At 44.8% G+C, this 15,346-nt stretch overlaps 1 protein-coding gene across 3 annotated transcripts in view; it reads left to right on the forward strand.

Annotated features, from left to right (window-relative positions):
- Iqgap2 (IQ motif containing GTPase activating protein 2) overlaps window positions 1-15,346 on the forward strand; it is a 279,551-nt gene that overhangs the window by 159,699 nt on the left and 104,506 nt on the right. For all 3 annotated transcript variants that reach the window (XM_028871671.2, XM_028871670.2, XM_037209490.1), the window contains 5 exons: window positions 4,617-4,684; window positions 5,554-5,667; window positions 7,047-7,225; window positions 9,568-9,655; window positions 13,075-13,238. In XM_028871671.2, the coding sequence (XP_028727504.1) occupies window positions 4,617-4,684; window positions 5,554-5,667; window positions 7,047-7,225; window positions 9,568-9,655; window positions 13,075-13,238 (613 nt within the window). The remainder of the gene's footprint in view (window positions 1-4,616; window positions 4,685-5,553; window positions 5,668-7,046; window positions 7,226-9,567; window positions 9,656-13,074; window positions 13,239-15,346) is intronic.

A 15,346-nucleotide genomic window follows, 5' to 3' on the forward strand; every position in this document is an offset into this window, starting at 1 on the left:
CAACATCCTTAATCATCAGAGAAATGCAAATCAAAACGACTCTGAGATACCACCTTACACCTGTTAGAATGGCTAAGATCAAAAACACCAATGACAACCAATGTTGGAGAGGATGTGGAGCAAAGGGAACACTCCTCCACTGTTGGTGGGAATGTGAACTTGTACAACCACTGTGGAAATCAGTATGGCGGTTTCTCAGAAAATTAGGAATCGAACTACCTCAAGACCCAGCCATCCCACTCTTGGGCATATACCCAAGGAATGCTGATTCATACCATAAAGATACATGCTCAGCTATGTTCATAGCAGCACTATTTGTAATAGCCAGAACCTGGAAACAACCTAGATGCCCATCAACGGAAGAATGGATGAAAAAAATGTGGTACATATACACAATGGAGTACTACTCAGCAGAGAAAAACAATGAAAGCATGAAATTTGCAGGCAAATGGATGGAACTAGAAAAAATCATCCTGAGTGAGGTAACCCAAACCCAGAAAGACAGTTATGGTATGTACTCACTCATAGGTGGATTCTAGATATAAAATAAAGAACAATCAGACCACAACCCATAGAACCATAGAGGCTATATATATAGCATGGAGGTCCCTAGGACGACTGTGGCATATAATAAATTTCAGTTTTACTCAATTATTGAAAAAAAAATAGCCAAATGAATGGAAACACATGAACTATGAACCAAAGGCTGAGGGGCCCCCAGCTGGATCAGGCCCTCTGAATAGGTGAGACAGTTGATTGGCTTGATCAGTTTGGGAGGCAACTAGGCAGTGGGACCAAGTCCTGTGCTCATTGCATGAGTTGGCTGTTTGAAACCTGGAACTTATGCAGGGACGCTTGGCTCAGTCTGGGAGGAAGGGACTGGACCTGCCTGGACTGAGTCTACCAGGTTGATCACAGTCCTCGGGGGAGGACTTGTCCTGGAGGAGGTGGGAATGGAGGGTAGGCTGGGGGTAAGGGGAGGGAGTGGGAGGGGGGAGAATAGGGGAACCCATGGCTGATGTGTAGAACTGAATGGTATTGTAAAATAAAATATATATTTAAAAAAATAATAAAAAAAATAAATAAAAAATAAGTATTTCCTAGAAAAACTCTAAATGAGCGGCACACGTATAAAAAAAAGCCTATTTATCCTCACCACTGACAAACAGAAGGCAGACTTAACATGGTATTGCTATCACGCTGGGAATGTTTTCTTCCTCTTTCCTCCTTCAGCCCCTCCCCTCCCTCTCCCTCCCTCCTCTCCCCCTATTCTTGATAATGTCACAGTACAGGGGGTCGAACCTAGGGCCTTGAACCCACCCACTGACTGTACCTGCAGGCCCTGGGAAGTCTTCTTTGATAATATTCTGAAAGGACATGGGGATAAGGAAAATGCATTTGCATAGACTGCTGGCAGCGTGGGTTACGCCCCTCCCCATCGGAGGGTTCTGAGGTTCAACTGAGTAGTCAGCTTCGTACAGTTGCCATAACCCATATCAGATGCAGTTCCCGGGGAGGATAAAGAAGCTAGGCGCCAGGGGTGCTGGCTGGCACTGACTCCTCCCAGAAGGGTATAGTACTGTATAGTACCCAGCAAAGCCCTCCTCACAGCTGTGAGGAGCGACTGTGTGGTCCACCAGGTGATTGAGAGTGCTAAAGAGTGAGCCACATTGGTGGGTTTGAGACTCCCGAACTTAGAAGCCTCATGCCCACGCAGAGCCAGCTAATACCTGTTACAGCAGCCCCAGGCCTTGCTCCCCAGTTCTTTGCAGAGGACACACTAGTTATAAAGGTCACTGAACTCAAGGATGCTCAGACGTTTGGTACTTGTTGGATATTGACTAATTCCTTCAAGTTAAGGTACAACTCACAAGTTATTTTTCTCCTAAGAGAGTGGTTCTCAACTTTACCAATGCTCCGACCCTTTCATACAGTTCCTCATATTGTGGTGACTCCCAACCATATTTTTGTTGCGACTTCATAACTACAATTTTGCTACTGATACACAGGATATCTAATATGCAATCCCCCCCGGGGGGGGGGGTCACAACCCACAGGTTGAGAACCACAGTCCTGATTAGGACTGCTTTGTAACAAGGTTACTTAATAGTAGACTTGAATCAACTCCCAGAGAACACAGCTAGAAAGTCAAACCAAATTCAAAATGTCCTGCAGAAATGAAAAGGGATTTTGTTGGGGGGCTAGGAGTTTGTTTGTTTGTTTGTTTGTTTGTTTGTTTGTTTCAGGGCTGGGGATTAAACCCAGGGTTTTGCACACATGAGGCGGGTATTCTATAACTAAGCCAACAATCCCAGCCATGTAACAATTTTTAAAAACCCTTTAATCACAGAGAATAAATGAATGCAATCTTTTCCCTCTTTTATTTTTTGAGACAGGGTCTCTCTCATGTAGCCCAAACTAGCTTCACACATGTAGGCCCAGATGGCCTCAATCTTGAGATCCAACTGCCTCCATCTCTGGAGTGCTGGAATTACTGATGTGCGCCAGTACACGCAGCCATGCCATGTCTTTTAAGACTGTAGTTTGGGGAAGTGTGTTGAAAGCTTTTGTTCTGTGTTTACCTTTTTAACCTTGGAATTTTGTTTAGGGGATTTAGTTAACGGGTTTCTACAGAGGTGTGTGTGTGTGTGTGTGTGTGTGTGTATAAAAGCAACATTAAAGGGAATTTAATGAAAATATTTCATTTTAACTGAGTGATTAATTCCCTTCTCTCTTCCCTTCCCCTTCTCCCTCCCTTCTCCCTCCCTTCTCTCTCTCTCTCTCTCTCTCTCTCTCTCTCTCTCTCTCTCTCTCTCTCTCTGCCCCTCTCCCTCCCCCTCCCCCTCTCTCTCCTCCCTCTTTCCTTTTTCCATGGCGGGGTCCCATTCTTTGCCTCAGCTAGCCTTACACCCCTTGTTCTCAGTCCTTGTTCATCTGGTTCTGTAGGTGCCCCTGGCTGTACCCACCTGGGTGGGTGGTGATTTTTCTTTCTAATATTTTAACCATCAATCTTTCATTTTTAGATGTTACCATACCTTAATATAAATAACTGTCCTATGGATTACAATCAAATCAATTTCAGTGCAAGCTGCTTATGTTGACTAAACATATATTTAAGAACTTATTTTATTACCTTTGAGAAAACTTCGTCTTGAATTTTTTTATTTGAAATGTAATGGATTTTATAAACTGCTGGGATTCATCTAACATCAACATTGGGCAAATTCATATTAAAATGTTCAAGTCATCAAGACCGTTCTCTTTAATTTCTCACATCTAATTAAAGTCTCATGGATTTTAAACCTATCAAATGAATAAGGAAGTGAAACCAAAAAAAAAAAAAAAAAAGCCGGGCGGTGGTGCTCATGCCTTTAATCCCAGCACTCGGGAGGCAGAGCCAGGTGGATCATTGTGAGTTCGAGGCCAGCCTTGACTACGGAGTGAGTTCCAGGAAAGGCGCAAAGCTACACAGAGAAACCCTGTCTCCAAGAAAAAAGAAAAAAGAAAGAAAGAAAGAAAGAAAGAGAGAGAGAGAGAGAGAGAGAGAGAGAGAGAGAGAGAGAGAGAGAGAGAAAGAAAGAAAGAAAGAAAGAAAGAAAGAAAGAAAGAAAGAAAGAAAGAAAGAAAGAAAGAAAGAAAGAAAGAAAAAACAGGCTTTGTTTTTGGTTTTTTTGTTGTTGTTGTTTTGTTTTGTTTTTTTAGATGATTCCCTGAATTATCTTTGGGTTTGGAGAGGTTGGTAGAAATGTGCAACAGAAGCTGGCTGGGACTAGGATTGAGTAGGAGACACAAAGTGACATCTCTTTGATAGGATTTAGATGCTAGCTCTCTGGGCCTTTTGTCAGGTTATGGGTAGGTTAATGGGTGGCATCATTAATTGCTTAAGAGATTTATTTTTAGACATTTACAATGTAGCCTCTGCCTCCTACTTAGTGATATGCGCACACCATACTGGCTTTGTAATGTCATACCGTAGTTTTATTGGCCTAATGGTTCAGAAATAGGAAACAAATATTTTGATTATCAAAGAATTCCAAGTTAAACTGTCCTTTCAGCCAAATGACAATCAGTTAAGGAATATCCATAGAAACTGTGTTTATTGCCTACTGTTTTACATTAGCTGTCGTTTTATTTTTTTAATTTTAACCTTTATTTTAATTTTATGTGTGTGAGTATTTTGTCTCCTTATGTCTGTGGACCATATGCATGCAGTGCCTCTGGAGGCCAGAAAAGGTCACTGTAACTCCCTTGGGATGGGAGTTACATGTAAGCTGCCATGTGGGTGCTGGGAATTGAACCTCGGGAAGAGCGGGCAGTGCTCTTATCCACTGAGCCATCTCTCCAGCCCATTAGCTGTGTTTTTATTCTTGTTATACATGGACGATGGAGGGGTGGTGATCCCAGGGAAAGGCCCCCTGAGCTGCAGAATACTGATATTTGGGCCACTGCCTGGAGTTCTGGTCTTGCCCACCTGGGACTGACTGGCTATCGTGTGAGGCACTTTGGGCTATGTGAGCTCTCTTGGACCCTGGTCAGTGGAAAGCATTCTTTAGTTGTATGACACTGTAGGACTTAGGATAATAAAGGTTCTGATGGCTTCATGTTTTGTCTTTCAGTTTGTATCTGTTTAAACTGGGGATTGCCCCCCAGATCCAGGATTTGCTGGGAAAAGTGGACTTCACAGGTACTGCGCTTTGCCTTTCTCTCCTCTGCTATCTAGTGACTAAGAAAGCATGCAGGTGCTTTCTTCTTCCTGTTGATGTTACTCATTCCCCCCTTCCTCTATCCCAGTGCTTCTCACTCTTCTAATGCTGCAGACCCTTTAATACAGTTCCTCATGTGTGGTGACCCCCCAACCGTAAAACTGTTTCCATTGCTACTTCTTAATTTAATGTTGCTACTGTTATGTAATGTAAATATTTGATATGTGACCCCTATGAAAGGGTCATTCAACTCCGCAAAGGGGTCTCGACCCACGGGTTGAGAATCACTGCTCTGTACCAACAAGGGAAAGCCTGCCATCTTGGTTTTCTTCCTGGGTTGTGATAAAGTACCCTGACATGAGTAGCTGGAGGGAAAGGGTTGATTTTAGTTCACATTACAAGGTTCAGTCTGCCGTGGTGGTGAAGTCAGGGCCTCAGGGGCATGAAGAAGCTGGCCATGTTATGGCGACAGTCAGAGAAGAGAGCTGTGAATGCATGCTGCTGCCCCGCTCCCTTTCTGCATTTATACAGTTTAGAATCCCTGTCAGAATGGTGCCGCACTCAGAGGGCAGCTCTTCCCGCTTCCACTGAGGTAATCAAGGGCATTTCCCGCAGGCAGATGCCCATCTCCCAGGTGACTCCGGAGTCTACCGAACCGACAGTGAACACTAACCACCACATTAACCTATCTTGCTTGTGCCTGCCTGGACCCCCTCCCCCATACTTGTGGAGTGAAAGACTCAAGCAGATTGTTTGGAAATGGCTCCACCTTCCCTAGGAAGAGTGTCTCTTTCCTGCCTTCGCCTCTGGCAGCTTCCTTGAATTTTTATTTTTTCTGTTGTCCTTTCAGAGGAGGAAATCAGTAACATGAGGAAAGAACTGGAGAAGTATGGGATACAGATGCCAGCTTTCAGCAAAATAGGTGGCATTTTGGCCAACGAACTGTCTGTGGACGAAGCTGCATGTAAGTCGGCCTCATATCCATGCATGCCATTGGCCTGCAACTCACCCGAATGTATGTGCTGATGTCAATGGCACAAAACAGGATGCTTAGGAGATACTTTAGAACCCTAAAGGTTTTGCGGGGGCAAGGGGGGTTGTTGATGATGATGATAATTCTAGTTTGCTCACCGCCAAAAGACCAGCTGCAACCAAATGATTTTATTGTCTTCATCACAGAATTAACCTAGCTCGGGATCATTTGACCCCTTCTCTTCTTATCACATCCTGGTTCAAAGCAGCCACATCTCTTAATAGGCAGCATCTTCTGAGCTCTGCAGTTGGGCACCGCAGGCTCCAGCGTGATCTCCTTTGCAGACTGAACCTTTGGGGGCACAATAGGTTTAGTCTGCCCTTGCAGCCCCTCCACTTCCTGTCTCATGCCACTCCCCCTGAGCAGAGAATCCTTGCCCTTCTTGTCCTGTGTCACCTTATAGGGCTGGACACTGCCACATTCCTTATAGAAAGTCCAGCAGCTTTCAGGAATGCTCGCCACATTTGCAGGAGCACTGTCAACACCAAGAACCCTGACATTTTTATCCTTAGTGTTATAATTATTTGTGGGTGTTTGAACATAGCCAAGTCATTGCTTTGGGGTTTTAGACATGCATCTGTGTGATGTGAATGTAGAGATTTCAGAAATGTCTTCGCTCCACCGAACATAATCTCTACTTGCTGTGTCTTTGGGTTTCAGTGGTTTTGATGTTGCAAGCTAAATCAGGTATCTCTTAGAACCCACTTGTGTAAGGCTGTGATGCCCTGAGTGGGAAGCCAGGGCCGACTCTGTGCCCTAGTGGCTGGCATAGGCCCTGGTTCGTCTCTGCCTGAATAGATAGATAGGGATTATTTCAGAGACACTGTGAGCAAGGCCAGTGACAGGCAAGCTTGCAGAGAGAGCATCAGGTACTGCATGATATGTCCAAGGTCTCTTTTTTTATTGTGCTGAGAGCATGCAGATATGCATGTACACACGAGTGCATTGCATGTGTAAGTCAGTTTGTTCTTCAGGAGCTGTCCCCATTGTTTTTAGAGACAGGGTCTTTATCTGGGACCTAAAGCTAGATAATTAGGCTAGGCTAGCTGGCTAGTGAACCCCAGGGATCCACCTGTGTCCGCCTCCCCAGTATTGGGTTTACAAGCGCATGTCACCATGCCTGGCTTCTTACATAAATGCTGGTCATCAGACAAGCACTTCCCAACTGAGCTATCTCCCCACACCGGAGGTCTCTTTTACTTACTGGGAGTTAAATAAGACAGTAAAACTGCTTGAGTATATGGGGTATCAGTGTTGTCAGTGTCTTTTGCTAATTAAAAAAAAAAGTGTTCTTTCTCTTTACTTTTCAGTACATGCTGCCGTCATAGCCATTAATGAGGCTATTGAAAAAGGAGTGGCCGAGCAGACCATTATAACACTAAGAAACCCAAATGCGGTTTTAACTTTCGTGGATGACAACCTCTCACAGGAGTACCAGAAGGAACTCTGGGAAGCCAAAAAGAAAAAAGAGGAAAATGCAAAAGTGAAGGTACTTAGTTAACGTCTAAGTGACCCACGTGCTAACGGATGTGGTTATGAGTTTCTGAAAGGAAGAACATTAGTGTTGACTGTGGTGGTATTGTGTATTCTAATAAATTTATCTGGGGTCAGAGAACAGACAGCCACTAGATACAAAGGCTAGAAAATGGTAGCACTCACACCTTTAATCCTAGCATTCCAGAGATAGAAATCCCTCTGGATCTCTGTGAGTTCAAGGCCACATTGGAAATAGCCAAGCATGGTGACACGCCTTTAATCCCAGAAAGCCAGCCTTTAATCCTAGGGAGTGATGGTAGAAAAGAGAAAGATATATAAGGCGTGAGGACCAGAAACTAGAGGCATTTGGCTGGTTAAGCATTTGGCTGGTTAAACATGTGGCCTGGTTAAGCTTCAGGCTTTTGAGCAGTAATTCAGCTGAGACCCATTCCAGATGAGGACTCAGAGGCCTCCAGTCTGAGGAGACAAGACCAGCTGAGGATTCGGCGAGGTGAGATAACTGTGGCTTGTTCTGTCTCTCTGATCTACCAGCATGGACCCCAATAACTCGGGCCTCAGGTTTGATTTTATTAAAAAGAACTTTTAAGAATTCCTACTACAGTTGACCACAATGATTTGTAAGTCAACTGGCTATGGTGTCTTGATCTAGGTGGGATGGAAGGCTAAACAACCCTAAATTACATCATGTAGTTAGGACTGGACATCGTGTTATTGACATACTGTTCAACCCAAGAGGCATAGAGACAGCGGCTTCAGAACATCCTTGTTTGATATCATCTTCCGGCTCCATGCCAATTATGAAAATGGTGTGTCTAGCACAGACATTAATAATTCAACAAGGAAATATTCAGAGAGGAAGTTTTCTCATGCCTCTCCACATTTTCCCAATACTAAACCCATCTGATTTGAAAGTATCCCCTTCTCCTAATGAGAAAGCCTATTCCTGATCCTAACTCTAAACCCACCTACTTCTTGCATAGTCTTTGCTGATAACTTCATCTACATTGAAATGTTTACTCAGCATCAACTTTTCTCTCAATAAGTTCTGAGCTCCAATACTTTATTTGATGACTTTTCCTTGCCTAGTGTAGTGGCTTTCAGCAGCCCCCATCTCAGTGGCCCAGCTCCCCCAAGAGGCTCTGCTCCCCTGACTTGCGTGAGTCTTGGCTATAACAGTTCTTAGCACTGACCTCTTGGAGTCTCTTCCTTCTCCCCGTTTCTACTGGGATTCTTTCCAGGCTCACATTGCTCTTTTTCTATTCTTCCTCCACTGAGTCATACACTTGTTGAGGAAATCAGCTGATAACTCTAAGCCAGGCCCTCCCATGTCATCCTCTCTACTTCTGCAGACATTGCACTCTGTGTTTCTAAGACCTTATACCTGACCACAGCAGAAGAACAATCATTCCACCTGTCCTTGTCTAGAGTCCTTTATGTCCCCTCTCTCCTGCTCCTAGCTAGAGTCTGCTGCCTTTTTCTGCCAACTTAAAGTCATACTTTGCCTCCAAGTCCCATACACTGGCCTCCAGGGTTTTCGCAGGACTCCAGTAGGACTTTCTCCTAGGTCTCTGTTGAATTAGGATCTGATATCACCTCACCAAAAACCTGTCCTGGTTCCCCCCCCACACACACACACACACTTACATTAAGTACAGCACTGAGGAGGCAGAGACAGGTGATCTTTGTGAATTCAAAGCTAGCCTGGTCAACAGCCAGATAGGGCTACACAGTGAGACCCTGTCTCAAAACAAAACAAACTAAATAAGTACAAGTGTTCAGTTTGGTCTTTGGGGTCCTCTGTAATGCACAGACCATCTTTTGTCTAACATAATAAACAGGTCAAACTGTGTGACTTTTTTTTAACTAAACCATGCTGCCGATGGCCTGTTGCTTACCCTGGGCTTCACTACCCTGTTCCCCCTCTGCGCTTTCCTCGGTTGTTACCACGATTTAAACTTTTCTTTCCAATTGAATTTGGCTGTGATCTCTTCTATGCATATTCATTATTTGTGGGTTTTAATTTTTTCAGATGGACTCAAGTGAAATTTCCAGTATTTCACTGTTTTGCCTCTGTAAAAGTCGCCGTATTGAGTGATCCCTTCTAATATTTCCATATTAGAAACGTAGCCTTGTTCACAGAATGGCAGGGCCTGCTGTTCCTCTTTGCAGTTCTTGCTGGTTGTACCTCCCCTGGAGCCCTGCACTGAGCAGGTATCCCACAGATGCTCCTGTTGATTTCAAGTGAAAAGGAGCAAGCTCCCTTTATCATTTGAATTTTGTGCTGTGGAGACATCGGATGGAAGCTCGGGGATCAGTGAAGATTTTGTTTTGCAGAACAGCTGTATTTCAGAAGAGGAGAGAGACGCGTATGAGGAGCTGCTGACCCAGGCAGAGATCCAGAGCAACATCAATACAGTCAATAGTAAGTGATGGGTGATGTGTCGGAATGGATGTTTGGATAAGGTATCAGCTTTCTTTGCCAGGATCTCTGCAAAACCCCTCACTCGTAACTTGCAAAGCTGCCTTATGGAATGGGAAATCTATCAAGGCTGCTCATCATTGTGTGCAACTTCTGAGAGTCTCCTGATGAGTCTCCCTCACTGATGCTGTCCCTGGTCCACACACAGCATGTCCAAGTGTCTGCAAACTGGTTCCATCCTGCCTTCCGGTTTCATCACAGCTGTGATGTATGCCGTTTTGGCCCTGTCCCTTGAAGGGCTGACACTGACTATTATTTAGCAAAAGATTACAACTTAATGATTATTCCTTGCTCTTGATTGTGTGATGGTGTTCTGCTGAAATTGTTTAAGATATTATATTACTGGCACATCTGCCTTTCTGCTTTTTACTCATCCACAGGCTTTAGTTTACAGTTCCAAGAATTTTTTTTAACAGCTTATATAGCTTTACTGCAACTGAATGAGACTATTGGCAGGTGAAATGAAGTTACATGATAGCAAGTTTAGTACTGTGCTTCTGAGCCTGTGTGGATCTCATAGTTCAGTTCCTCTCCACACCCTATTCAGTTGAGTGACTGTGTTCTGGTTTCCCTTCTGTTCTGTGGTAAAAACACTTTGACCACATGCAACTTAGAGGAGGGAAGGATTCATTTGACACACAAGTCACAGCTGGTCACTGAGGGGAGGAGCCAAAGCCAGAATCCAGCAGGAACCAGAAGCAGAGCCATGGAGAAGTTCTGCTTGCTAGCTCCCTCGCAGGCTTGTCCTTAGGAAGCTTAGCTCGCTTTCTCATACAGGACCACCTGCCCAAGGAAGGGTGCTGCCCACAGTGGACTGGGCCCTCCCAGGTAATAACAATCAAGATGGTCCCCCACAGACATGCTCACAGTCCAGTCTGAGCTGGGCATTCCCTCAGCTGAGAGTCCCTTCTCAGGTGACTCTAGGCTGTTTCAAGCTGATAGCTAAAGCTAACTAGAACAGACTGTAAAAGAAACAAAAAACTTAGGTAGTTAAAAATGAGCAAATGTGACTTTAGATCCGTCAATCATTAGACTTATCCTCCATCTAATAAAAGTTATCTTTACTTGAACATCAGAAGAGGCAGTGAGGAATTCTATTTGATATTTATTCTCTTGATTAATCTACATAGCCCATATTTTCCCCCAAACTCTTAATACATGAAAAACCACTGGAACCATTTAATAGATCACGTGAACTTCTGCTGAATTTAAAATTGGAGCATCCACCAAATAGACCATTCCTAAAGCTAACCTCTGTGTCACTGCCTAAATACCCTGGGAACGTTTCGGATTGCTTTGAACACTCAAAGAATACACACCTGCAGGTCTGGCTGAGAAGTCTTCTCCTAAGTTATTGGGGTGACTGGTCCTGCAAGGATCAAGGATGCCAGTGCAGATTACTTCATGTCAGTGTCTGGCAGCTAACATCCAAGCTCGAGAATTTACATGAGAACTCATTGCTGATGTGTTTACATCAACCCTTACAATTTCAGGGTGCAATTTCCTGTTCTTTATGCTGTGGAGCCTTGAACATGTGGGTAATGATACACAAAGCCCAGGTTCAGTGTTTTCTTTCCGTTGTTTGTGAAGGTTGAGACTTCCATCATCCTTGGACAGAAATTGACAGTTACAGGAAGAAATTAATATTGCCAATGAGACAACATCAAAGCTCCAAAGGCTTTGAGGGGAAATGGTCCTGTAGCTTTTGAAATGCTTATAAATAAGACAGCTTTCTTTTTTTGTGTATTTAATAAAACTTTCTACAAATAAATACTTGAATACCCAATGACCTAACTTCCTGACCACAGACTTAACTACATTGGCTATACTTTCATTTCCATTTTAAAGTTCCAGGCAATGGGTGATTTGTACCATCAGCACAAGCTGAAATTGATGAGGATGCTTCCATGTTTGGTGGCTTGGTTCTTGTGAAATTTTCATCTCTTCTCTTGGAAAATCTGTAGTCCCATAGAACTGAAGTATAGCCGATGGTGTGACAGTGAGCTATTGTACGCTTTGAAGTCTGCAAGGAAAGTGTGGGGACATCGACAGGCTCATCCCAACCTTGAGGGTTAGTGTATTAATGCCAAGCCATTTATTTACATTCATAGCAGCCAGTTAATGGTACTGGCAGCAGCTTTGGTGATCATGCCAGTGACCTCTCCTCAGAGACGTCAGTTGTGTTTGGACTCCTATCAAAAGGAGTTAGAGTAATTTTAGCTGTCCTGTGGCCATACCATTAGGCAGATAGAGTGTGTATCTGCTTTTCCTGTTACCCAGATGCCTTCCTCAGAAGGCAAATCTTGCAGGCTCTGTCTGGTTTTCTCTTGACTGGGGACAGCTCATCTCTCATCCCCTTGCTGGACCAGCAGTTGGGTGTCTGTGTTCTTAAAACTCTGCTGGCTCCATCACTCCAAGCACCCTCCCCTCGGTCAACGGAAGCTCCTTGTAGCCTGAATGTTACAGTTGATGGAGAGATGGGGCATTTAGGGTTGAACATGCAGAGTAGAACAGCGGGGTACCAAGCTCTGCTGTGGGCTTATTGTGTGCGGATCCACTGGGAAGGACGAGGCTGGCTCCTGGTCTTCATGTCATGGTAACGATCTCCTTAATGAGGGAGTGCTAACCCACAAGGAGTGGCAGAGAATAAACATACAGAACACCATGTTCCATCCAACTTTACCTAAAAATGAGATTCACCAGATGGGAAATCCTCAGGACGCAAGTGGTTTGAAGGCCTCATGGGTGAGGTGGGAAAAGAGCCGGTCCTGAAAGAAAAGCTTTTGGGGGGGGGGGGGTGCCGCGCAAGTGTGAAGACTTGAGTTCAAATCCCCAGAGCCCACGTATAAAAGTGGATGAAGTAGCATACGTCTGCAACCCCACTGCTCCTATGGTGAGGTAAGAGGCAGAAAGCTAGGCAAAGCCCCAGAAGCCCTTGGGCCAGCTAGCCGGGAATACAACAGCTAACAGCAGAGAGGCGGTGTCTCAAACATGGTGAATAGTGAAGACTGACATCTGAGGCCGTCCCCTGAGTTCCACAAGGGCCCACACACCGGCACACATGCACACACGTATCATAGACGCACAAAAGAAAGGCTTTCGTGGGGACCTCATACCAGCAGGAGTGATCCAGGACTCAAGGTCCATGGATGCTGTAGTTCTTTTTGGAAGTCGCCGCAGGCCCGCGAGTGACTAGAATCGCTGACCTGGCTTCTCAAGCTTTGCCCACCTCCACCTGTGTGTGGCTTTTCAGAATCTGTGGCAAGTGATTGCCTACATTAGAACCTTGGGAAGGAGGGCCGGGTGGGCGGGCCAGCAGAGGAGAGCACATATTCTCACTTAGTATGTGCGCCTACCCGCAGGGCTGGCTGCCGTGGACCACATCAATGCTGTCCTTCGGGAAGGTGACCCTGAGAACACACTGCTCGCACTGAAGAAACCAGAGGCCCAGCTGCCAGCTGTGTATCCCTTTGCTGCTGTTATGTACCAGAACGAACTCTTCAACCTCCAGAAACAGAACACCTCGGTGAGGCACAGCTGCGTGCGTGCGTGCGTGCGTGCGTGCGTGTGTGTTCATACCGCGTCCCAGGGAGAAGGGTGGCTGCAGAGAGAAGGGGAAGGCGGGTGAGGGGTGCAGAGTCTCCAGATGGTGCACAGCCCACGGCCCCAGCCTTGGTGGCCCACTGGTGCCCATCCAGGGTTCATTTTTCCCTTTACCTCTTGCTTTTAGTCCAGGGGAAAATGCTAAGGGCATAGTTAGGCAATCCAGAAGTAGTGTACACAATACACAGAAGAACAAGTGTTGCTATTTTCTCTGTGTGTGTGTTTAGGAAAGATGATAGTTGAGAGCTCATTCTGCTGCTGTGGGGACCCCAGGTCTGTTCCAAGCACCCATGTCAGGCAGCTTACAATTGCCAGGAATTCTTAGCTTCAGGGAGAACCAATGCCTCTGGCCTCCAAGGGAAGGGCGCTTGCACTCACATATGTACATACATACCCACACACGGATACACACACATAATTCCAAAGAAATCTTTTTTTTAAAGTATGTTCAATAATTTTAACTATTGAAATATGCTTTAAACCAGCATTTCTAGAGATCTGCAACTCAACATTAGCAGCCTGGCTTTGATTTTTGTAAATTTATGATTCTTAATATGCTAAAGTATTATACACTTATTTTCACATAAATAAAGGAGAAACATTTAATTGGGGTGGCCTACATTTTCAGAGGTTTAGTCCATTATCATCATGGCAGGACATGGTGGCATGTAGGCAGACATGGTGCTGACTATATCTCGATCAGAAGGTACACAGGACACACTTCCTCCCAAAGGCCATACCTCCTAATAGTGCCCCTCCCTATGGGGGCCATTTTCTTTCAAACCACCACATTATATAATAAATAGAATGTTTACTCGAAGTCTGTAAGTAGCAGAGAGGGGCAGAATGGAAAGTACCGGAAGAAAGGCCGAGAATGTCACATAGAGAAGAGCTGGTGTGAGGAGGGTTGTTTAACGAAATCGTTTGCAGTGTTTACCAGGTGATCGGAAAAATGTTAATTCACAGCACATATATCTCAGAATAATTTCCTCAAGGTTAGATGTTTACCTGGCTTACATGAAGCCATGTTCAGTCCCCAGCATCACCTCCTGAAAAACAAAAAAGTAAAATTAAAGGTTAAAAGCTAAATGTAAAAGTAATTTTTAGAACTCAAAGTTCTGGATTGGAGAGATGGCTCAGCAGTTAAGAGTACTCACTGCTCTTCCAGAGGACCCAGGTTCAATTCCCAGCATCCACGTGGTGGCTCACAGCTTTCTGTAACTCTAGTCCAGGGCATCCGACGCCCTCTTCTGGCCTCCTCTGGTACCAGGTATGCATGTGGTGCACAATCATGCAAGCCAAACACCCACACAAAGATAGGCAAAATCCTTTTTTTTTTTTGGAGACAGGATCTCACCATGTCACCATGGCTGGCCCTGGAGTTAGCTGTGTAGACCAAGCTAGTCTTACTCACAGAAATACTCCTGCCTCTGCTCCCCAGGTGCCAGGAGAAGGAGTGTCCCACTGGACCCAGCTTTAATAAATAAAACTTATTAAAATTAAAGGGTTTTTGTTTTGTTTTGTTTTTCAATTTTTCGAGACAGGGTTTCTCTGTGTAGTTTTGATGCCTGTCCTGGATCTCACTCTGTAAACCAGGCTGGCCTCAAACTCACATAGATCCGCCTGGCTCTGCCTCCCAAGTGCTGGGATTAAAGGCATGCGCCACTGCCACCTGGCTTAAAGTTTTCATAAATGATAGAAGAACAATGACTGGATCTTAAAAATAAGAACCAGCATTGTCTACTGATGAAAGGAGGCTGAGTGTGAGTAGCCAGCTCACAGAACTGTGAATGTCAAGATTAGAAAGTGAAAAATGTTTGTAAGTGAAAACAAAGTGCGTGCGTGCGTGCGTGCATGCGTATGTGTGTGTGTGTGTGTGTTGCACGCATGTGCACACGTGCCCTCATGGAAGCCTAAAAGGTTGGATAGCCTGGAGCTCTTCACACATTTTCTACATAGACATAATTTTTTTTTTTTAGATTTATTTATTTATCATGTATACAGTATTCTGCCTGCATGTGTCCTTGCAGG

Source organism: Peromyscus leucopus, chromosome 11 (genome assembly GCF_004664715.2).
Source record: "Peromyscus leucopus breed LL Stock chromosome 11, UCI_PerLeu_2.1, whole genome shotgun sequence".
NCBI lineage: Eukaryota > Metazoa > Chordata > Mammalia > Rodentia > Cricetidae > Peromyscus > Peromyscus leucopus.